This window comes from Heterodontus francisci, chromosome 1 (genome assembly GCF_036365525.1).
Source record: "Heterodontus francisci isolate sHetFra1 chromosome 1, sHetFra1.hap1, whole genome shotgun sequence".
Lineage (NCBI taxonomy): Eukaryota > Metazoa > Chordata > Chondrichthyes > Heterodontiformes > Heterodontidae > Heterodontus > Heterodontus francisci.
Genome location: NC_090371.1, coordinates 222,866,194 through 222,884,019, shown reverse-complemented (window position 1 = coordinate 222,884,019; position 17,826 = coordinate 222,866,194). Strand labels below are relative to the sequence as shown.

General features: G+C 42.0%; 1 protein-coding gene across 1 annotated transcript in view; it reads left to right on the top strand.

Annotated features, from left to right (window-relative positions):
* Positions 1-396: 396 nt before the first annotated feature.
* The window catches only part of LOC137371310 (rap guanine nucleotide exchange factor 2-like), a 55,708-nt gene continuing 38,278 nt past the window's right edge, over positions 397-17,826 (top strand). The window contains exons 1-7 of the mRNA XM_068033721.1: positions 397-556; positions 4,894-5,030; positions 10,124-10,282; positions 13,176-13,328; positions 13,479-13,640; positions 14,611-14,718; positions 14,846-15,049. Of these exons, the coding sequence (XP_067889822.1) occupies positions 406-556; positions 4,894-5,030; positions 10,124-10,282; positions 13,176-13,328; positions 13,479-13,640; positions 14,611-14,718; positions 14,846-15,049 (1,074 nt within the window). The 5' untranslated portion in view covers positions 397-405. The remainder of the gene's footprint in view (positions 557-4,893; positions 5,031-10,123; positions 10,283-13,175; positions 13,329-13,478; positions 13,641-14,610; positions 14,719-14,845; positions 15,050-17,826) is intronic.

Below are 17,826 nucleotides of genomic sequence, written 5' to 3'. Positions count from 1 at the left end.
TCGCCCCGAGTGAAGCTGGGGACATGGGCCTGAGTGGACTGTCAGAGACTGTAGTGGACACAACAAATAATGAGGTGGAAGACATTAAGGGACCCTCGGAACCACTAATAATCAGGGACATTGTTAGAGATGGCCACCGAAAAGATCCTATAAATCAAACTGATAAGGATATTGGTGAGTTTGTGTGAAATGGATATTGACAACCTGGTCTAAATTTGAAAGAATGGATCAATTATTGAAGGTATTTTGAGAGTCTCGCTATTGTTATATTGTGGAGGCAATGATCTGTATATAGAATTGTAACATCTGGTTCACTATTGTCCTTTAGGGATGGAGATCTGCTGTCCTTATCTGGTCTGGCCGAAATGTGACTTCTGGAAGGTTGTCTCGAGTGAAGCTGGGGACATGGACCCGAGTGGACTGTCAGAGACTGTTGAGGACACGACAAATAATGATGTGGAGGATATTAAGGGACCTTCGGAACCACTAAGAATCAAGGACATTGTCAGAGACTGCCTTCGAAAAGATCCTCGAAATCGAACAGATGAAGATATTGGTGAGTTTGTGTGAAACTGCGATAGACAACCAGATCTAAATTTGAAAAAAAGGATACATTCATGAAGGTACTTTGATACTCTTATATTGTGGAGGCAATGATGTGTACATAGAATTATCACATCTGCTTCACTAAAGTCCTTAGGGAAGGAAATCCACAGTCCATACCTGGTCCTGGCCTACATGTGACCCACGGCAATGTGGTTGACTGTTAACTGCCCTCTGAAAGGCCCAGCACACCACTCAATTGTCCAAGGCAATTAGGGATGGGCAACAAATGCTGGCCTTGCCAACAATGCCCACATCTCGTGAAAGAGTGAAAAAACACATGCCCAGTCCCAATACATACTTTGTGAAATGTGTATCTCACATGAGCAATACACAGAAAACAAATGTAAAATGAATTTCCTTAAAATAGTTTTTTTGGGGGTAAATCTATGCCACAGTAAACACAATCTGGTTTTATGTATGGTTTGGGAAGAAAGTTATGAAATTGTGTGTGGTGTGATGTCATGCATTCAGTATATATCAATGTAATGAGTTTCCTGCTATGTAATTTTCTAGTATATTTTTATTTTATCCTGTGTCTGTGTGGTGCATTAATGTCCAGAAAGATTTAATAACTGATGAACATATCAGAAGTATATTCCAGTATTTCTTGACTCTCTTGATTTAATCTAAGAGGAATTATTTACTGCAGGAGAGACAACATTATTTATTATACTGCATTACGACCAAGGTGGGAGGAGTGCATTGTTAATTCAGTCCCACTTCTCCACAGGTCACAACATATATTTAAATTTTCCCACTTACCAAAACAATCAGATACTTTATTTCCCCCCAGAATAAAGCACACCAACCAGGTTTCTTTAATAAGCAACAAAATTATCAGTTTATTATAAACCAAGTTTCAACCAGTAATGAAGCAGAACACAGTGCTTTTATATTTTATTCATGGGATGTGGATGTTGCTGGCAAGGCCAGTATTTATTGCCCATCCCTAATTGCCCTTGAAAAGGTGGTGGCGAGCCACCTTTTTGAACTGCTTAAATCCGTGTGGTACTCCCACAGTGCTGTTAGGGAGGGAGTTCCAGGATTTTGATGTTGAATAAATAGTGATATATTTTCAAGTCAGGATGGTGTGTGATTTGGAGGGGAATTTGGAGGTGATAGTGTTCCCATGCATTTGCTGTCCTTGTATTTCTACATGAAAGAAGTTGCAGATTTGGGAGGTGCCGTCGAAGAAGCCAAGGTGGGTTGCTGCAGTGCATCTTGTAGATGGTACCCACTGCAGGCAGTGTTGGAGGGAGTGGATGTTTACAATGGTGGATGGGGTACCAATCAAGTAGGCTGCTTTGTCCTGGATGGTGTTGAGCTTCTTGAGTGTTGCTGGAACTGCAGTCATCCAGGCCAGTGGAATGTACTGTATCACACTCCTGATTTGTGCCTTGTAGATGGGAGACAGGCACTGGGGAGTCAGGAAGTTAGTCACTCATCACAGAATACCCAGCCTCTGACCTGCCTCTCGTAGCCCAGTATTTATATGGCTGTTAAAGTTCAGTATCTGGTCAGTGATGACCCCATGTTGTTACTGGTGAGGAATTCAATAATGGTAATGTTGTTAAAAGGAGGGTGCAAGAGCAGAGGGTCCTGGGTATATATGTGCATAAGTCACTGAAGGTGGCAGGACAGGTTGAGAGCATACAGTATCCTGGGCTTTATTAATAGGGGCAAAGAGTACAAGAGCAAGGCAGTTATGTTGAACTTGTATAAGACACTAGTTCGGCGTCAGCTGGAGTATTGCAGATGTGGGCACTGCACTTTAGGAAAGATGTGAGGGCAGTGGAGAGCTTACAGAAAAAATTCAGGAGAATGGTTCCAGGGATGAGGAACGTCAGTTCTGAAGATAGATTGGAGAAGTTGGGATTGTTTTCTTTGGAGATGAGAAGGCTGAGAAGAAATTTGATTCAAAATTATGAGGGGTCTAAACAGAGTAGATAGGGAAAAACTGTTCCCACTCATGAAAGGTTTGAGAATGAGAGAACACAGATTTAAAGTGATTGACAAAATAAGCAAAAGTGACATGAGGAAAAACTTCTTCATGCAGCGAGTGGTTAGGATCTGGAATCCACTGTGTGAGTGTATGGTTGAGGCAGGTTCAATTGAGGCATTCAAAAGGGAATTAGACTGTTATCTGAAAAGGACGAATGTGCAGAGTTATGGGGAAAAAGCAGGGGAATGGCATTAGGTGATGTGCTCATTTGGAGAGCTGGTGCAGACACAATGGGCCGAATGGTCTCCTTCTGCGGTGTAACAATTCTGTGATTCTGTGAAAAGCATGGGAATTCTCCCTGGTTTCCTAGCCAATATTTATCCCTCAATCAACATCACTGAAAGAAAATTATCCGGTCATCATCACATTGATGTTTGTGGGAATGTGCAAATTGGCTGTGGTATTTCCTACATAACAATAATGACTAAACTTCAGAAGTACTTCATTGGCTGTAAAGCAGGGGTACTCAATATTGTTGCTTGTGAGCCCCCCTTCCATGTTATAAAATTTCCACGGATGCAGTGCAATGCAAAACAAGTACTTTTATTGTATAAAAATAGTTATATGATTATATATTACTTTGTTTTAATAATGTGAAACTTGTTCCTGGTGCTGAGTCAACAATTCTGTCAAGATTTGGAGGTATCTTAAACAAGCAGACATGCTTCTCATGCTCAATGTTCATCCTGGCTCGATTATGCTTAAGTGAGTGGACTGTCACTCTGAGGTGGGTAGACTGTCACTCTAAGGTCTGTAGACTACCACTGGAGCTAATAGAATGCTGCTGAAACCAGCTTTTTCTTCTCGTCTTGCATGTCACGAACGAGACAAGAGGAACGTGCCTGCTGAGACTAGGTGCTTAGATTAGATTAGAGATACAGCACTGAAACAGGCCCTTCGGCCCACCGAGTCTGTGCCGACCATCAACCACCCATTTATACTAATCCTGCACTAATCCCATATTCCTACCAAACATCCCCACCTGTCCCTATATTTCCCTACCACCTACCTATACTAGTGACAATTTATAATGGCCAATTTACCTACCAACCTGCAAGTCTTTTGGCTTGTGGGAGGAAACCGGAGCACCCGGAGAAAACCCACGTAGACACAGGGAGAACTTGCTGTCTCCTTGACCAATGACATACGTGTGGGCTGCATTTTTTTACACCCTATACCCACCCTGACCTCTCTGTCCTCAGCCTCCTACACTGTTCCAATGAAGCTCAGTGAAAGCTTGAGGCACAGCATCTCATCTTTTGATTGGACACTTTACAGCCTGACCTGCTGAGTTATTTCCAGCTTTTTTCAGTTCTTATTTCAGATTTACAGCATCTGCAGTATTTTGTGAAATAAAAAAATATATGATTTGTTAATATGAACATATTAACATCTGTAAGTTCACAATATCTTAGTCCGGGGTGGCACAGTGGCGCAGTGATTAGCACCACAGCCTCACACCTCCAGCAACCCAGGTTCAGTTCGGGGTACTGCCTAAGCAGAGTTTGCAAATTCTCTCTGTAACCACCTGGGTTTCCACTGGGTGCTCTGGCTTCCTCCTATAGCCAAAGACTTGCAGGTTGATAGGTAAATTGGTCATGGTAAATTGCTCCTAGTGTAGGTAGGTGGTAGGAGAATTGTGGGGATGTGGTATGGGATTAATGTAGGATTAGTATAAATGGGTGGTTGATGGTTGGCACAGACTCGGTGGGCCGAAGGGCCTGTTTCAGTGCTCTCTCTCTCTATGACTCCTCTGCACCAGACAATTGGTTTCGTCCTGTGTGGACCTGCATACAGGAACAATGGGCTGAATTTTGCACAGGAGGTGGGGCTCCCTGCGCCAGGCCAAAAAGGTGGGGGGATCTCCAGCTCGGCCTTTTCCTGCCTCCCCACCCCACCTCCTGGAGCGCTCCTCTGTGCATGGTGGTTGCTCCCCTCCCCTGCTGCTGGTAAGATCCCAGCAGCAGTGGGAGGAGGCCCTTAATTGGCTGTTAATAGGCCACTTAACGACCTCAATTGGCCTCTGGATGGGGAGCCTGTCATTGGCCTATCCCACCCCCGGGAAGGTTGCTTGGCGACGGGGAGGCAGTGGGCCCTCCACTCTCCACCACCCATTGCGATTCTCCATGCCATCCCCCGCCTCAGGGGCGCCCATAAAATCCCGGCCAATGTGTGCGCTGATTCCAAAAGGGATTGTGTGAGATGAATGAGATGAGCTGCCCAAATAGTTGCTCAGTCTTTCTGTTTCCACAAGTCTAATTTAATTTTTTTGCTTTTACATGCAGAACAATTGTTGGAATTCATGCAACAGCTCCCAGCTTTTTCCAACCTGCCGATATCAATTAAAAGAGAGCTTTGTACTATGATGGTTTTTCAAGTGGTGAATCGGGCAGGCAATCTAATACTCAATATTGGTGAAGAGGTGCGTATCTTCAAATCAGTTAGCTGAATTTTGATCTCTGTTTTAATGTGCACAGATTTCCTTACACAATATAAATTTGAAACTCCATTTGCTCTGGTTAAACATATCCCACTTGCTTCATCAACTGTAGGAGAAGTGTTATTTGTCACCTCAACAAGATACATGTTGATGATTTTGCTGAATTTGATGTGCAACTTCAGATAACATTCTGAGTTAATTTTGAACATGAGCATTATAGCAAATTAACTGAAGTTTCAAATGATTAGTTGATCCATGTGAATCTATTTCCTTTCTAGTTGCAAAACAAGGCATACATTTTCTTTACACAACGAATAATGAATAAAAAATACTGTAACAAAATGTAGAACTATAGAACATATTCCAGATAAAATAGAAAATGCTGAACTATTTTTGGTACAAAACAACTACTGCAGGCCTCAAATGAACAGTTTCTAAATGCATTAACCAGGAACAGGAGCCTTTTAGTGACTATTTTATCTTGTGGTTGCAGTAACCTATGATTTGAAAGCTGTTTTTCTATTCTATGGAAGCAGTAAAATAGTTTTTTTTTTCTGATGTGGTCTACCAGTTATTGTCGTTGAGAAAATAGGTGAAATTCTGAATTGATTGATACTGTGTATTACAAGTATTTTGTAAGCATTGCTGTTATGACAGTATGGGTTCAAAAATGCAAACACAAACTTGAAGTTAAATTGAACGTTATAATAGATTTCATCTTATAAATCTACATGTGTGCCATCTGAGATGTTGGATATCACATTACCCAAAACAGTGTATCAACAAGCAACTCACCAAGGCTCTTTCGACAGCACATTCCAAACCCTCGAACTCTTATCACACAGAATGACAAGGGCAGCAGATGCATGGGAACCCCACCACCTGCAAGCTCACCTCCAAGTCACACACCATCCTGACTTGGAGCTATATCGCCATTCCTTCACTGTTGTGGGGTCAAAATCCTGGAACTCCCTTCCTTCCAGTACTCTGGATGTACCTATAATCCAGGGACTGCAGCAGTTCAGGAAGGCAGCTCACCACCACCTTCTCAAGGGCAATTAGGGATGGGCAATAAATTATTGCTTCCTAACTTTCTGATTTCAATGCTCTGTAATATTGTACGAACAAAGAGGTTCATTATTCAAAAGTCTTTAAAGAGTAAAATGCAGTATTGGAACATGCTTTATGCTAGCCTGTTTAAAGTTGACATTTTTAGTTGTAGGATTGCTAATGCCACTAATAATGGCCAAGTAAGAACATATATATACCTTTTTAAAGTGACTTTTATTTCAAGTGGAGTGGAACTTGTACAATCCACTAGGACTGATATTTTGCTGCAAGATGGGTTGAACAAATTACAACTGTGCAAAGTTCTGCCCTCTTTGCATTTCTTGGACAATTCATGGTAAAGGACACGCATGCTAGATTCAGTTAATGTATACGTCGGTCTAGCTGGTCAAAGTAAGATGCTGTCTCTGTTAATTATTACATATAATGGAAGAACAAGTGGCCTTTGCAGAGTGATGGACAACCTGCTGCCAAACCTTTGTCACTGTTGCGTGGAACTTGACTGTTTTGATGTATGCAACAACAGTTTGGAGGCCACAGCTGCGGCCTCTAACTATCACCGGGAAGGGTTGCCCTACCAGGTTCATGATCAGGCATCTGTGACTTTTTAAAAAATAAAAATAACTTCCCTCCAATTGTGCCTCACTGTCTCCATGTTCACATTTGCAGCTCCCACCTCGGCCAGTGGGGCTGCCAATCTCTGAGTGCTAGAGGGCCTCCCATTGGCTCTCCAGCAACGGGTGTTTGCCCGCCATCTCTGATTAGATGGCGAGCCTGCTCCCTGCCCTTTAGTTGCCTGGAGCATTGAAGATTGCAGTGGGTGTATCTAAAGCACGTTGTGTGGGCCCTGGACTCAGAACTAGTCCCATTTTCCAGTTCGAGAACCCTGTTGAAAATCTAGCCTTAGGGGTGTTCCTCTGTTCTGGTTTATGGTGTGGATGAGTTACAGATATCTCTGTGATCAGGGTCATTTCTCCAGTACTTTACTCACCTGATTTATATCTCTGTCAACATTGGGTGCAATACTGAAAAAGAACTTTTCTACATATTCCACATGTATTCTGATGATACCCAGCTCTAGCTCACTACCACCTCTCTCGAGCTCTCCACTGTCACTGACTTGTCACACTACTACTGACATCCAGTATTAAATGAGCAGAAATTTCTTCCAACTAGATATTCGAAGACCAAAGCCATTGCCTTCAGTGCCTGCCACAAACTCCGTTCCCTTACCACCTATTCCATCTCCATCTGTTCAAACTGTTCACAACATACGTGTCCTATTAAACTCAGAGCTGAACATCTTACTATGTATCCTGTGCTGTAATTTTCTTTGTTCTTTGTTCATGCTGCAGCTGTACAGGCCTTTAGTTTGGCCACACTTAGAATATTGCATGCAATTCTGATCGCCACACTACCAGAAGGACGTGGAGGCTTTGGAGAGGGTACAGAAGAGGTTTACCAGGATGTTGCCTGGTCTGGAGGCCATTAGCTATGAGGAGAGGTTGGATAAACTCGGATTGTTTTCACTGGAACGACGGAGGTGGAGGGGCGACATGATAGAGGTTTACAAAGTTATGAGTGGCATGGACAGAGTGGATAGTCAGAAGCTTTTTCCCAGGGTGGAAGAGTCAGTGACGAGGGGGATTGGTTTAAGGTGAGAGGGGCAAAGTTTAGAGGGGATTTGCGAGGCAAGTTCTTTACACAGAGGGTGGTGAGTGCCTGGAACTTGCTGCCGGGGGAGGTGGTGGAAGCAGGTACGATGGCGACGTTTAAGAGGCATCTTGACATATACATGAATAGGATGGGAATAGAGGGATACGGTCCCCGGAAGTGCAGAAGGTTTTAGTTTAGGCAGGCATCAAGATCGGCGCAGGCTTGGAGGGCCGAATGGCCTGTTCCTGTGCTGTACTGTTCTTTGTTCTTTGTATCTGCTCCAACACCAAGACTACCTATTTGCACCTTGGTAACAGCACCAGACTCCACCCCTGCCTCAGCTCATCTGCTGCTCAAGCCCTCATCCATGCCTTTGCAACCTTCAGACTTGACTATTCCAGTGGTCTCTGGCCCAGCCTCCCATCTTCAACAAAACAAAAACAAATACTGTGGACGTTGGAAATCTGAGAAAAAAATAGTAAATTTTGGAAATACTCAGCAAGTCAGGCAGCAACTGTGGAGATAGAAACAGAGTTAACATTTCAGGTCGATGACCTTTCATCTTCAACCTTGTATAAAACTCTGCTGTTCATATCCTAACTTGCACCAAGTCCTGTTCACCAATCCCCGACCTACTTTGGCCCCAGTCCAGCAACACCTCAATTTTAAAATGCTGATCCTTATCTTCAAATCTTTCCATGAACTCATCCTTGCTCTGAAAACCCATCCAGCCCTCCAACCCTTTGAGGTCTCTGCACTTCTCCAATTCTGCCCTCTTGCACACCCTGCTTTTAATGACTTGCCCTTTGTGGCCGTCTCTTCGGCTGCCTTGATCCAAAGGTCTAGAATTCCTTCCCTAAACATCTCTGCCTCTCTACCACTCTCTTCTCCTTTAAGATGCTCCTTAAAATCTACCTCTTTTCTGTGCCAGTATCTCCTTATGTGGCTTGGTGGCAAGTTTTGCTTGATAATGCTCCTGTGAAGCCCATTGGGATATTTCACTATATTAAAACAGCTATATAGTTGCTTCATCAGTTCTGATGAAGGGGTCACTGACCTGAAACGTTAACTCTGCTTCTCTCTCCACAGATACTGCCAGACCTGCTGAGTATTTCCCGCATTTCTTGTTTTTATTTCAGATTTCCAGCATCTGCAGTATTTTGCTTTTATATGGTTGCTTCTTGTTATTGAAATGTGTTTCATACCAGCTGCTATTGAGGGTGAACGACTTAAAATATGATAGTGTAACTGTTTATATTTGACTTTACTTCTAATTTCCCCCGACTCACATCATTTTCCAATGATAAAGGTCAGCATGCAGCCTGCAGCCCATTGTCCACTTGCTCCAACAATGCTCTTGATCTGACTGTCACGCATTTCTTTGTGTTATCTCAAGCAACACTATGAGGTTCATGGATTCCAGTTTCTTGAAGATCTCTGGAAAGTTTATTAACAGCTAAAACTAACAGACACAATACAGAACAAACTACAGAATCTTTGTCCAGAGTGCAGCAGTGCATAGTGACTATGGCTTCTAGTCACATGACTACATCCTGGTACTTAGCTCATTAGCTTACTGAGTTCTTAAAGTGGCATCACTCTTAAAAAGATCATACAACACTGACTACATGAGTAGCCTTTAAATTTTTTACTCCTTTGCTTTTCACTCTCATCTGGGCCTTCTGCCTGTTTCGCTTTGTCTCATTAATGCAGTATCATGAGCTTGAATTCCCCAGCATCCATTTGTATTATGACACAGTACATGCCGCATCGTTCAATCAGCATTAGTTTTTTTAGGTGTTATTTTTAATGGGGTCAAAATAAAACATCTCAGAATTAAATAGAAGAAAGTGTTCTCACATGTGTTAAAAGGATTTCAAAGCAGTTCACATTCAATAGATAATTTTAAAAGGCATTAACTGTTACATAGGCAAATGAAGCCATCATAAAAAATGATCAGACATTGTTTGAGGGAGATATGTTTGATCGGATCCTGGAAGAGCTGCTGCCGTTCTTGGAATAGTACCATGGAATGTTTAGCAAGCACTGGAACGGGGTAAGCTGATGGCACCTCAGTTTAATGTCTTTTCTGATGGATGACATCTGTGACAATGCAGAACTCTCTCTACACACTGGAACATTGGTCTGAGTTAGGAGCACTACCTCCTTTTATAAGGTTTCAAAACACAATCACTGACCAAGGGATGTGATTATGTCCATGTAAGTCAAGCTGACACACAACTTCTATATACCACATTTAAATTTTAAAAGAAAAACAAATATTGTGTTTTTTTGAGTAGAATCCATTAGTAATGAAAGTGTTTTTGCTGCTTTAATTTCTTGCGTTGTAGTTTGATTCTTGGGCTGTCATTTTAAATAGTTCTGTAGAAGTCACATATTTTGATGGAAGGCTGGAAATGTTGTGCATGGGCAATAGCTTTGGTGTCTCTCCTACTTTGGAGAGAGGTTACACGAGGAGGGTGATGAAAACTAAGATTGATGACTGTCAGGTAATTACATTTATTTTACAGCAAGTATTATCTGAGCTTTGCATGTGAAAAACAAATGAGAGTTTTATGTTTATCATCTGATATTAAAGGAAAATTTTGAATTAATGATATTTAACGGCAAGGTGTGTTCACAACTGAATAGAAAGTTTTATTCCACTGTTGTCTACAGTAATTTCTATTAACTGTAAGTCCAACAACTTTCTGTCATGACATTTCACCAAGTGTGGTTTCAATAGATTTTGTATTTAGCCACTGAATATGTAATTAATCCTATTTTGGTGGAACAATTAATTCAGTCACTTCAACTGTCTGAATTGTATAAGATATCTTTTTTGTGAAACAAATTCAATTTTCAGTAGCGAAGAATGAGTGTTCATAACAGAATTGAAATATTAAAATATATTTTTAAAAATTCATTCATGGGATGTGGGCATCACTGGCTAGGCCAGCATTTATTGCCCATCCCTAATTGCCCTTGTGAAGGTGGTGGTGAGCTGTCTTCTTGAACTGCTGCAGTCCATGTCAGGTAGGTACACCCATAGTGCTGTTAGGGAGGGAGTTCCAGGATTTTGCCCCAGCAACGGTGCAGGAACGGTGATATAGTTCCAAGTCAGGATGATGTGTGGCTTGGAGTGGAACTTGCAGGTGGTGGTGTTCCCATGCATTTACCTCCCTTGTCCTTCTATGTGGTAGCGGTCACAGGTTTGGATGGTGCTGTCGAAAGAGCCTCAGTGCATTGCTGCAGTGCATCTTGTTGATGATATACACTGCTACCACTGTGTGCGGTGGTGGAGGGAGTGAATGTTTGTGAATTAGGGTGCCAATCAAGCGGGCTGCTTTGTCCTGGATAATGTTGAGCTTCTTGAGTGTTATTGGAGCTGCACCAATTCAGGAAATTGAAGAGTATTCCAACACACTCCTAACTTGTGCCTTATAGATGGTGGACAAGATTTGGGGAGTCAGGAGGTGAGCTACTCGCCACAGGATTCCTAGCCTCTGACCTGCTCTTGTAGCCATGGTTTTATATGGCTACTCCAGTTAAGTTTCTTGTCAATGATAACCCCCAGCATGTTGATAGTGGGGGATTCAGCGATGGTAATGCCATTGAATGTCAAGGGGAGGTGGTTAGATTTTCTCTTGTTGGAGATGGTCATTGCCTGGTACTTGTGCGGCATGAATGTTACTTGCCACTTGTCAGCCCAAGCCTGGATATTGTCCAGGTCTTGCTGCATTTCTACACAGACTGCTTCAGTATCTGAGGAATGGCGAATGGTGCTGAACATTGTGCAATCATCAGCAAACATCCCCAATTCTGACCTTCTGATTGAAGGAAGATCATTGATGAAGCAGCTGAAGATGGTTGGGCCCAGGACATATGTAATGAATTATATGAAATGTATTTTGCTTGATTTTAATGAGATTAATAATTATAAGCATGAAGGATCTTCCAATTTATTATCTATTTAATCAAGCCATTTTCTCCTTATAGAAGTGCTGTTACCCATATGAATGCGAAGAACAGGTAGTTAAACTTTTTTTTTTGTCTCTGAACAAATGTCTCTGTTTTTCTAACCACCTCTCCGTAAATAAATTTGTGATTGAATTTTTCCCTCCCTTAAACCCTGATAATAAATGACTGCAACAACAATATGGTTGTTAGAGTTAAATCAAAAAATAGAGTTTGTTTACATACTCTTAAACTTGGGAAGGGATTTAACTTCACCATGAACACCTGCAAATGTACAAGGAAACATTAAAAGGCATAAAAAGGCAAGGACATTTACTAAATATAACTATAACCTGACATGAATTTCAGTTAAAACTAGTGTCCATTTAAGTTATCAAAAAGTCCAAAAATTGGAGGTCACCGACTAGAAATGCTGAATTGGGGGAGAAGCTGTTGGAGATATCTCTTCTCTTACAAATTTCTTCTTCTTTGCACTCTCGAAAGTAAATGGAGGTAGCTTAATTTTGCTGAGGTCGCCTTTTGCTTAGATGGAGAGCGACCAGCAGAAGGCAGGTTTTCTTGCTATTTTTGCAGACTGTGTCTTTAGTCTTCTTCACTGTTTGCAGTCTGGGTCTTCTTTAATTTTCTGTCTTGTTCAGACTTTGTCTTAGAGAGATGTGTGCAGCTGCAGACAGCTGTGCGAATCTCAGCAAAAGGCAGCTGTGGATTGAAAACAGGCTTTACCCTCAAACTGTGACATTTTCAAGTCCAGGCAGGTTGGATATGGGTTTCCTGGGTCCTAAAACTAGATCCTTTCAAGTTGCTGTCCCATGCTCTCCTCCATTTTAACAAGTGGAACCCAGCTAAAACTTAACATGCTGTATAAAATGGTGGTTAAGATCAATATTCAAATGCACAAAACCCAATTTACAGTGGGTTCTCACCTATTTGTGACACTAGTAATTCTATGCCAAATTTAAGGAAACCATATTATTTAAAAAAGTGCCTTATTAGAACTTAGTGGGATGAAATGCCTTTACTTGGCTCAGTTATGTACTCAAAAATAAGGAGAACTTGTAACTTTGATTTTTTTTATCTTCACAAATGCTCACTTGAATGATTCAATAATGCTGTATTATCAGTGCCCCCATTTCCCATGAAAATCCCAAAGGATCTCGTGCCATTTTGGGGAAGTCAATCCATGCCTGGTTATAGAGTTGGCAAATTGAAACAAGTTCCTAACATTTACTAAAATTGAATATTTTATGACTTGAGCACTGAGTGCGATAGTTGCAAAGCGGGAATAGCAGGAAGTCACGGTTCTCCTAACTGAATAACTTATTGACTAAACTACCTCTCAGTGTGTGTACCTATATACATATAAATAGCATTACTACATGTCGTACATATGCCTAATGCTGTAACATTTTCTGTGCTCCTTGCCAGTCTGTGTGCACAGCCCAACAGGACCCTTGTCCAATCCTGAACCAGGTGGAAAATGATGTGCAGAAGGTGGAGGAGGCGGGAGAGCTTTCAATGACAAGGGAACACCAAGAGTTGGATGGCGATGTAACCAGCAAAGGACACATCATCATAAAAGTAAGTAGGAATGTTTAAACACATCACAAACAAACATTGATCTAAAAAAAAACACTCATGATGTCCATTGTATTTTTTGCATGAAAGTTTATTTTGCCGATCTAGTTAGATGTAACTTTACTAAGGAAATGTTCTATTATACTATGTTAGGGAACAGCCGAGGAGTTGGAAAAACACCTGGTGGAGGAGCATTGTGGGGATCCCACGTACATCGAAGATTTTATTTTAACCTGCAGGACGTTCTTAGCAAGCCCTTTGGAAGTTGGAAAGAAATTGCTGGAGTGGTTTAATGACCCAAATCTCAGGGAGAAGGTTAGCCGAAAGAAAAAAAAATGCATGGCTTGACTTTTAACATTGTAATAATTCAGCACTTAAGTAATTAGTTTCAACTGATAAAGTTTGTGCTGATCTTTTCTCTCACAAACCTTTAATATGTCGAAAATCCAATAGTTACTTTTGAATAACTAAATATAGATATACATAAATTGGAAAAAGAAGGTTCATTTGTAATTATGTTCTTTGATAGTATGCCTTGGATATTGTTCAGTCGGGAAGCAACCTACAATGCTGCATATTTGACTTGAGCCTATTTTCATTTTTTATGACATAGAGTCTGTATATATGTAGCTTTATCACTCCTGTGCAGTATTGGTGTTGATCAGTTAGTTTTATCAGTCACTGGCAGCCATTTTCAGGAATTATGCAAACCTGTTCTTAACTAATTTACATGTTTCTTGTTATTGTTGTAAAAGTTGTAGAGCTATTATTTACTCTGCACAATGATTTTAAAAATCATCAAAAGTAATTGTATCCTTTCTTAAGGCAATGTTGAATTATATCCCATTCACTTGACACAGAGTTGGGAATTTCTAAAAAAACTGTGTATACACATCATAGGATATTGAAGTACACAGTCTTTTCACAAGTAAACTGAAGTGGATTGAGAATTTTTTGGACCATCTGTAGTTTTAATTCCTGTAATTTGAAGTTAATACAATACTCATTATCCAGGAAAGAATGCACTGTTTTGAATAATCTCATTGTTCTGCCATCTGCCTTCTGTTCTAAATTGAACTGCAACTTCCTTCGTAAGGCCATAACCTCAAACTAAAAGATTTCAGTAAACTTCAAAAGATAAATTAACGGGGTAAATGCTTCTGTAATTGAAGCTATCAAGCTTCATCTGCACATTCTTAATTGAAGTTAAATCAACACATTTTGCAAACATCAAACATACAATGTCTTTAACGGTGCAAGCTAAATTTCTCTGAATACTTTCCAGGTTACACAGGTAGTATTACGGTGGGTATACAATGATTTCAACGAGTTTGAAGGAAATTGTGCCATGGCCACATTCCTGGATGAATTTAAAAGCAATTTGGAACAAGAGGTGAGTTATCTCACTTAAGGTAATTATCACACTTGATTATTTTTGAAATCTGCTTTCTTCAAAAACTTTTTATCAAAAATCAAGTTGAATTTCAGTTTGTAAATTGTACATTTTTTGTATTGTGTAGAAAATGGATTGTCACCTTCAACAGTTGAACTTAGCTTGTGCAGCTAAGGCCAAGCGACGGGTAGTAACAGTACTGAAGACATCACAAGAAGCCCCTTTGCCGTTTACCATTTTGGGAGGAACTGAAAAAGGTTTTGGTATTTTCATTGACAACGTAGAGTCTGATAGTAAAGCCACAGAAACTGGGTTGAAATGTGGTGATCAGGTTTGTCTTGTTTTAAATAATTTTTATGGAAAAAAATAATGAATTGCCAACAAATGTATCAAAAGTATATACATATGTTTGCACAGAATGTAAGTAACAAAGCTTCATCCCTCATTTCTGCTGACCATTGAATAGTTCCTCAGACCTTGTTGTCTGGAACGCTCTCTTTTGCAAATGCAGCATGAAATATTTCATTGATGAAGCAGAATTATTGGAATATGAATCAGACTATAATGAATCAGACTATAATAAATCTGTAATAAAAACAGAAAGTGCTGGAAATATTCAGCAGGTCTGGCAGCATCTGTGTAGAGAGAAAGAGAGTTAATGGGCTGGATTTTACCTTAGGTGGACGGGAACCCACTTCTGCCTTGCCCGGGGATCCATCCCATATTTTACGTGTCCTCAGGTTTTAATTGTCCCGAGGCAGGACTTCCACCCACTTGAGGGAGGAGGTCCCGCCTCAGTGAGCTGCCGGCCAATCAGCGGGCTCTTAGTCCCGCTCCCGGTGGCCACTGCTGGGACTGCAGCCCAGCCGACGCCTTTGACCCAGGAGACGAGGTAAGTTGGGCTTGCCTCACCAGGGGGATTGGTCCTTTCCTGGTGAGGCTGGCGTGTCGTTTGGGGGGAGGGGGGCTTCTTGTTCCCGGGGGTGGGTTGGGAGGCGGAGATGGGCCTCAATCGGGCACCCTGTGCCTGACTGTCATGGCCCCACCACCCCCAGGGCGCGGAACGGCCGGCAGCTATCTCTTTTTTTTTAGAGATACAGCACTGAAACAGGCCCTTCGGCCCACCGAGTCTGTGCCGACCATCAACCACCCATTTATACTAATCCTACACTAATCCCATATTCCAACCACAGCCCCACCTGTTCCTATATTTCCCTACCACCTACCTATACTAGGGGCAATTTATAATGGCCAATTTACCTACCAACCTGCAAGTCTTTTGGCTTGTGGGAGGAAACCGGAGCACCCGGAGAAAACCCACGCAGACACAGGGAGAACTTGCAAACTCCACACAGGCAGTACCCATAATTGAACCCGGGTCACTGGAGCTGTGAGGCTGCGGTGCTAACCACTGCGCCACTGTGCCGCCCACTGCCACCACTGTGCCGCTCTGGGCAGCCTTTCACGTCCCCAGCACGCCTGCTTGCCATGGGTAAAATACCTGTGGAGGTGGGCGAGGGCCTTTGTGTGGCCGTTAAGTGGCCACTTAAGGACCTTGATTGGCCTCGGGCAGGCGAGCCATTTCCCACTCTCCGCCCGACGCCATAAACTTGGCCGGAGGCGGAAGCGGGGCGGGTAGGCCTTCCGGAGCCTCCCGCTCAATTTTACTCCACCCCCACGCCACCATCCGACCCGCTGGGACGGCGTAAAATTCAGCCCAAAGTTTCTGGTCTATGACCTTACACCAGAACTGGCAAAGGTTAGAAATGTAATTGGTTTTGAGCAAGTGAAAAGGGAGATGGGGGAAGAGGAACAAAAGGGGAGGTGTGTGATAGGACAGAAGGCAGGTGAGATTAAATGACAATGATGTTGCAGAATAAAGGCGAAGAGAGTGCTAATAGTTGTATGAAAGTCAAAGCACTTGTCCAGAGACAGAGTGTTATTGGCAGAATAGTGAACGGCTCTGTCCTAAAGCAGAAACCTGAAAATCAAAGACATGTCCATGGTTCGAAGATAAAATAAAATAAAATAAAATAAAATAAAACAAATAAGGCAGTCAAGATCTGAAATTGTTGAACTCACTGTTGAGTCCAGAAGGCTATAGAGTGCCTAATCGGAAGATGAGGTGCTGTTACTTGAGTTTGCGTTGAGGTTCACTCAGACCAAGGACAGAAATGTTGGCATGGGATCAGGGCAGTGAATTCAAATGGCAAACAACTGGAAGCTCGGGGGGTCATGCTTGTGGACTGAGCAGAGGTGTTCCGCAAAGCGGTTACACATCTGTGACAGTCCATTAGTACTCAAACATAATTTTCCTACAACTCTGTGCTCCTACGAAGGATGAGATTTGAAAGATGTTGTTACTTATTATCATTTTCTCCAGTTGCCTTCTGTTGTGCCATCTAAAGTTTCCCAAACTCGGCATTCAGTACCAAGGTGAAGGTGCGGTGTGCTGATCATTTATTTATCAAAATATGTTTCCTTATCAGAAAGGAGTCAACCTCTGACAGTAGGGTCCTGAGCACCATGTCAAGTCTTCATTTTATAGTTCACTTACAAAAGAGGATACAAATGGTTGAAGATCTGGAAAATTTTGGGATTGCTATTTGGTTGCTGGCGTTGAGAAAGATTGGGATACCACTGCTTTGAAAAACAAAATCCTTGCTTCATTTATGAAGAGACTTACTATTTCGTGTGTATCAATTTTCATCTCGTCAACTTCCTCTGTGCAATAGTTCACAGTGTTGTCGCACAGACAAATGATCAGAGATCTGTTTGCTGGGTTTAGTTTAGAGATACAGCACTGAAACAGGTCCTTCGGCCCACCGAGTCTGTGCCGACCATCAACCACCCATTTATACTAATCCTACACTAATCCCATATTCCTACCACATCCCCACCTGTCCCTATATTTCCCTACCACCTACCTATACTAGGGGCAATTTATAATGGCCAATTCACCTATCAACCTGCAAGTCTTTTGGCTGTGGGAGGAAACCGGAGCACCCGGAGGAAACCCACGCAGACACAGGGAGAACTTGCAAACTCCACACAGGCAGTACCCAGAATTGAACCCGGGTCGCTGGAGCTGTGAGGCTGTGGTGCTAA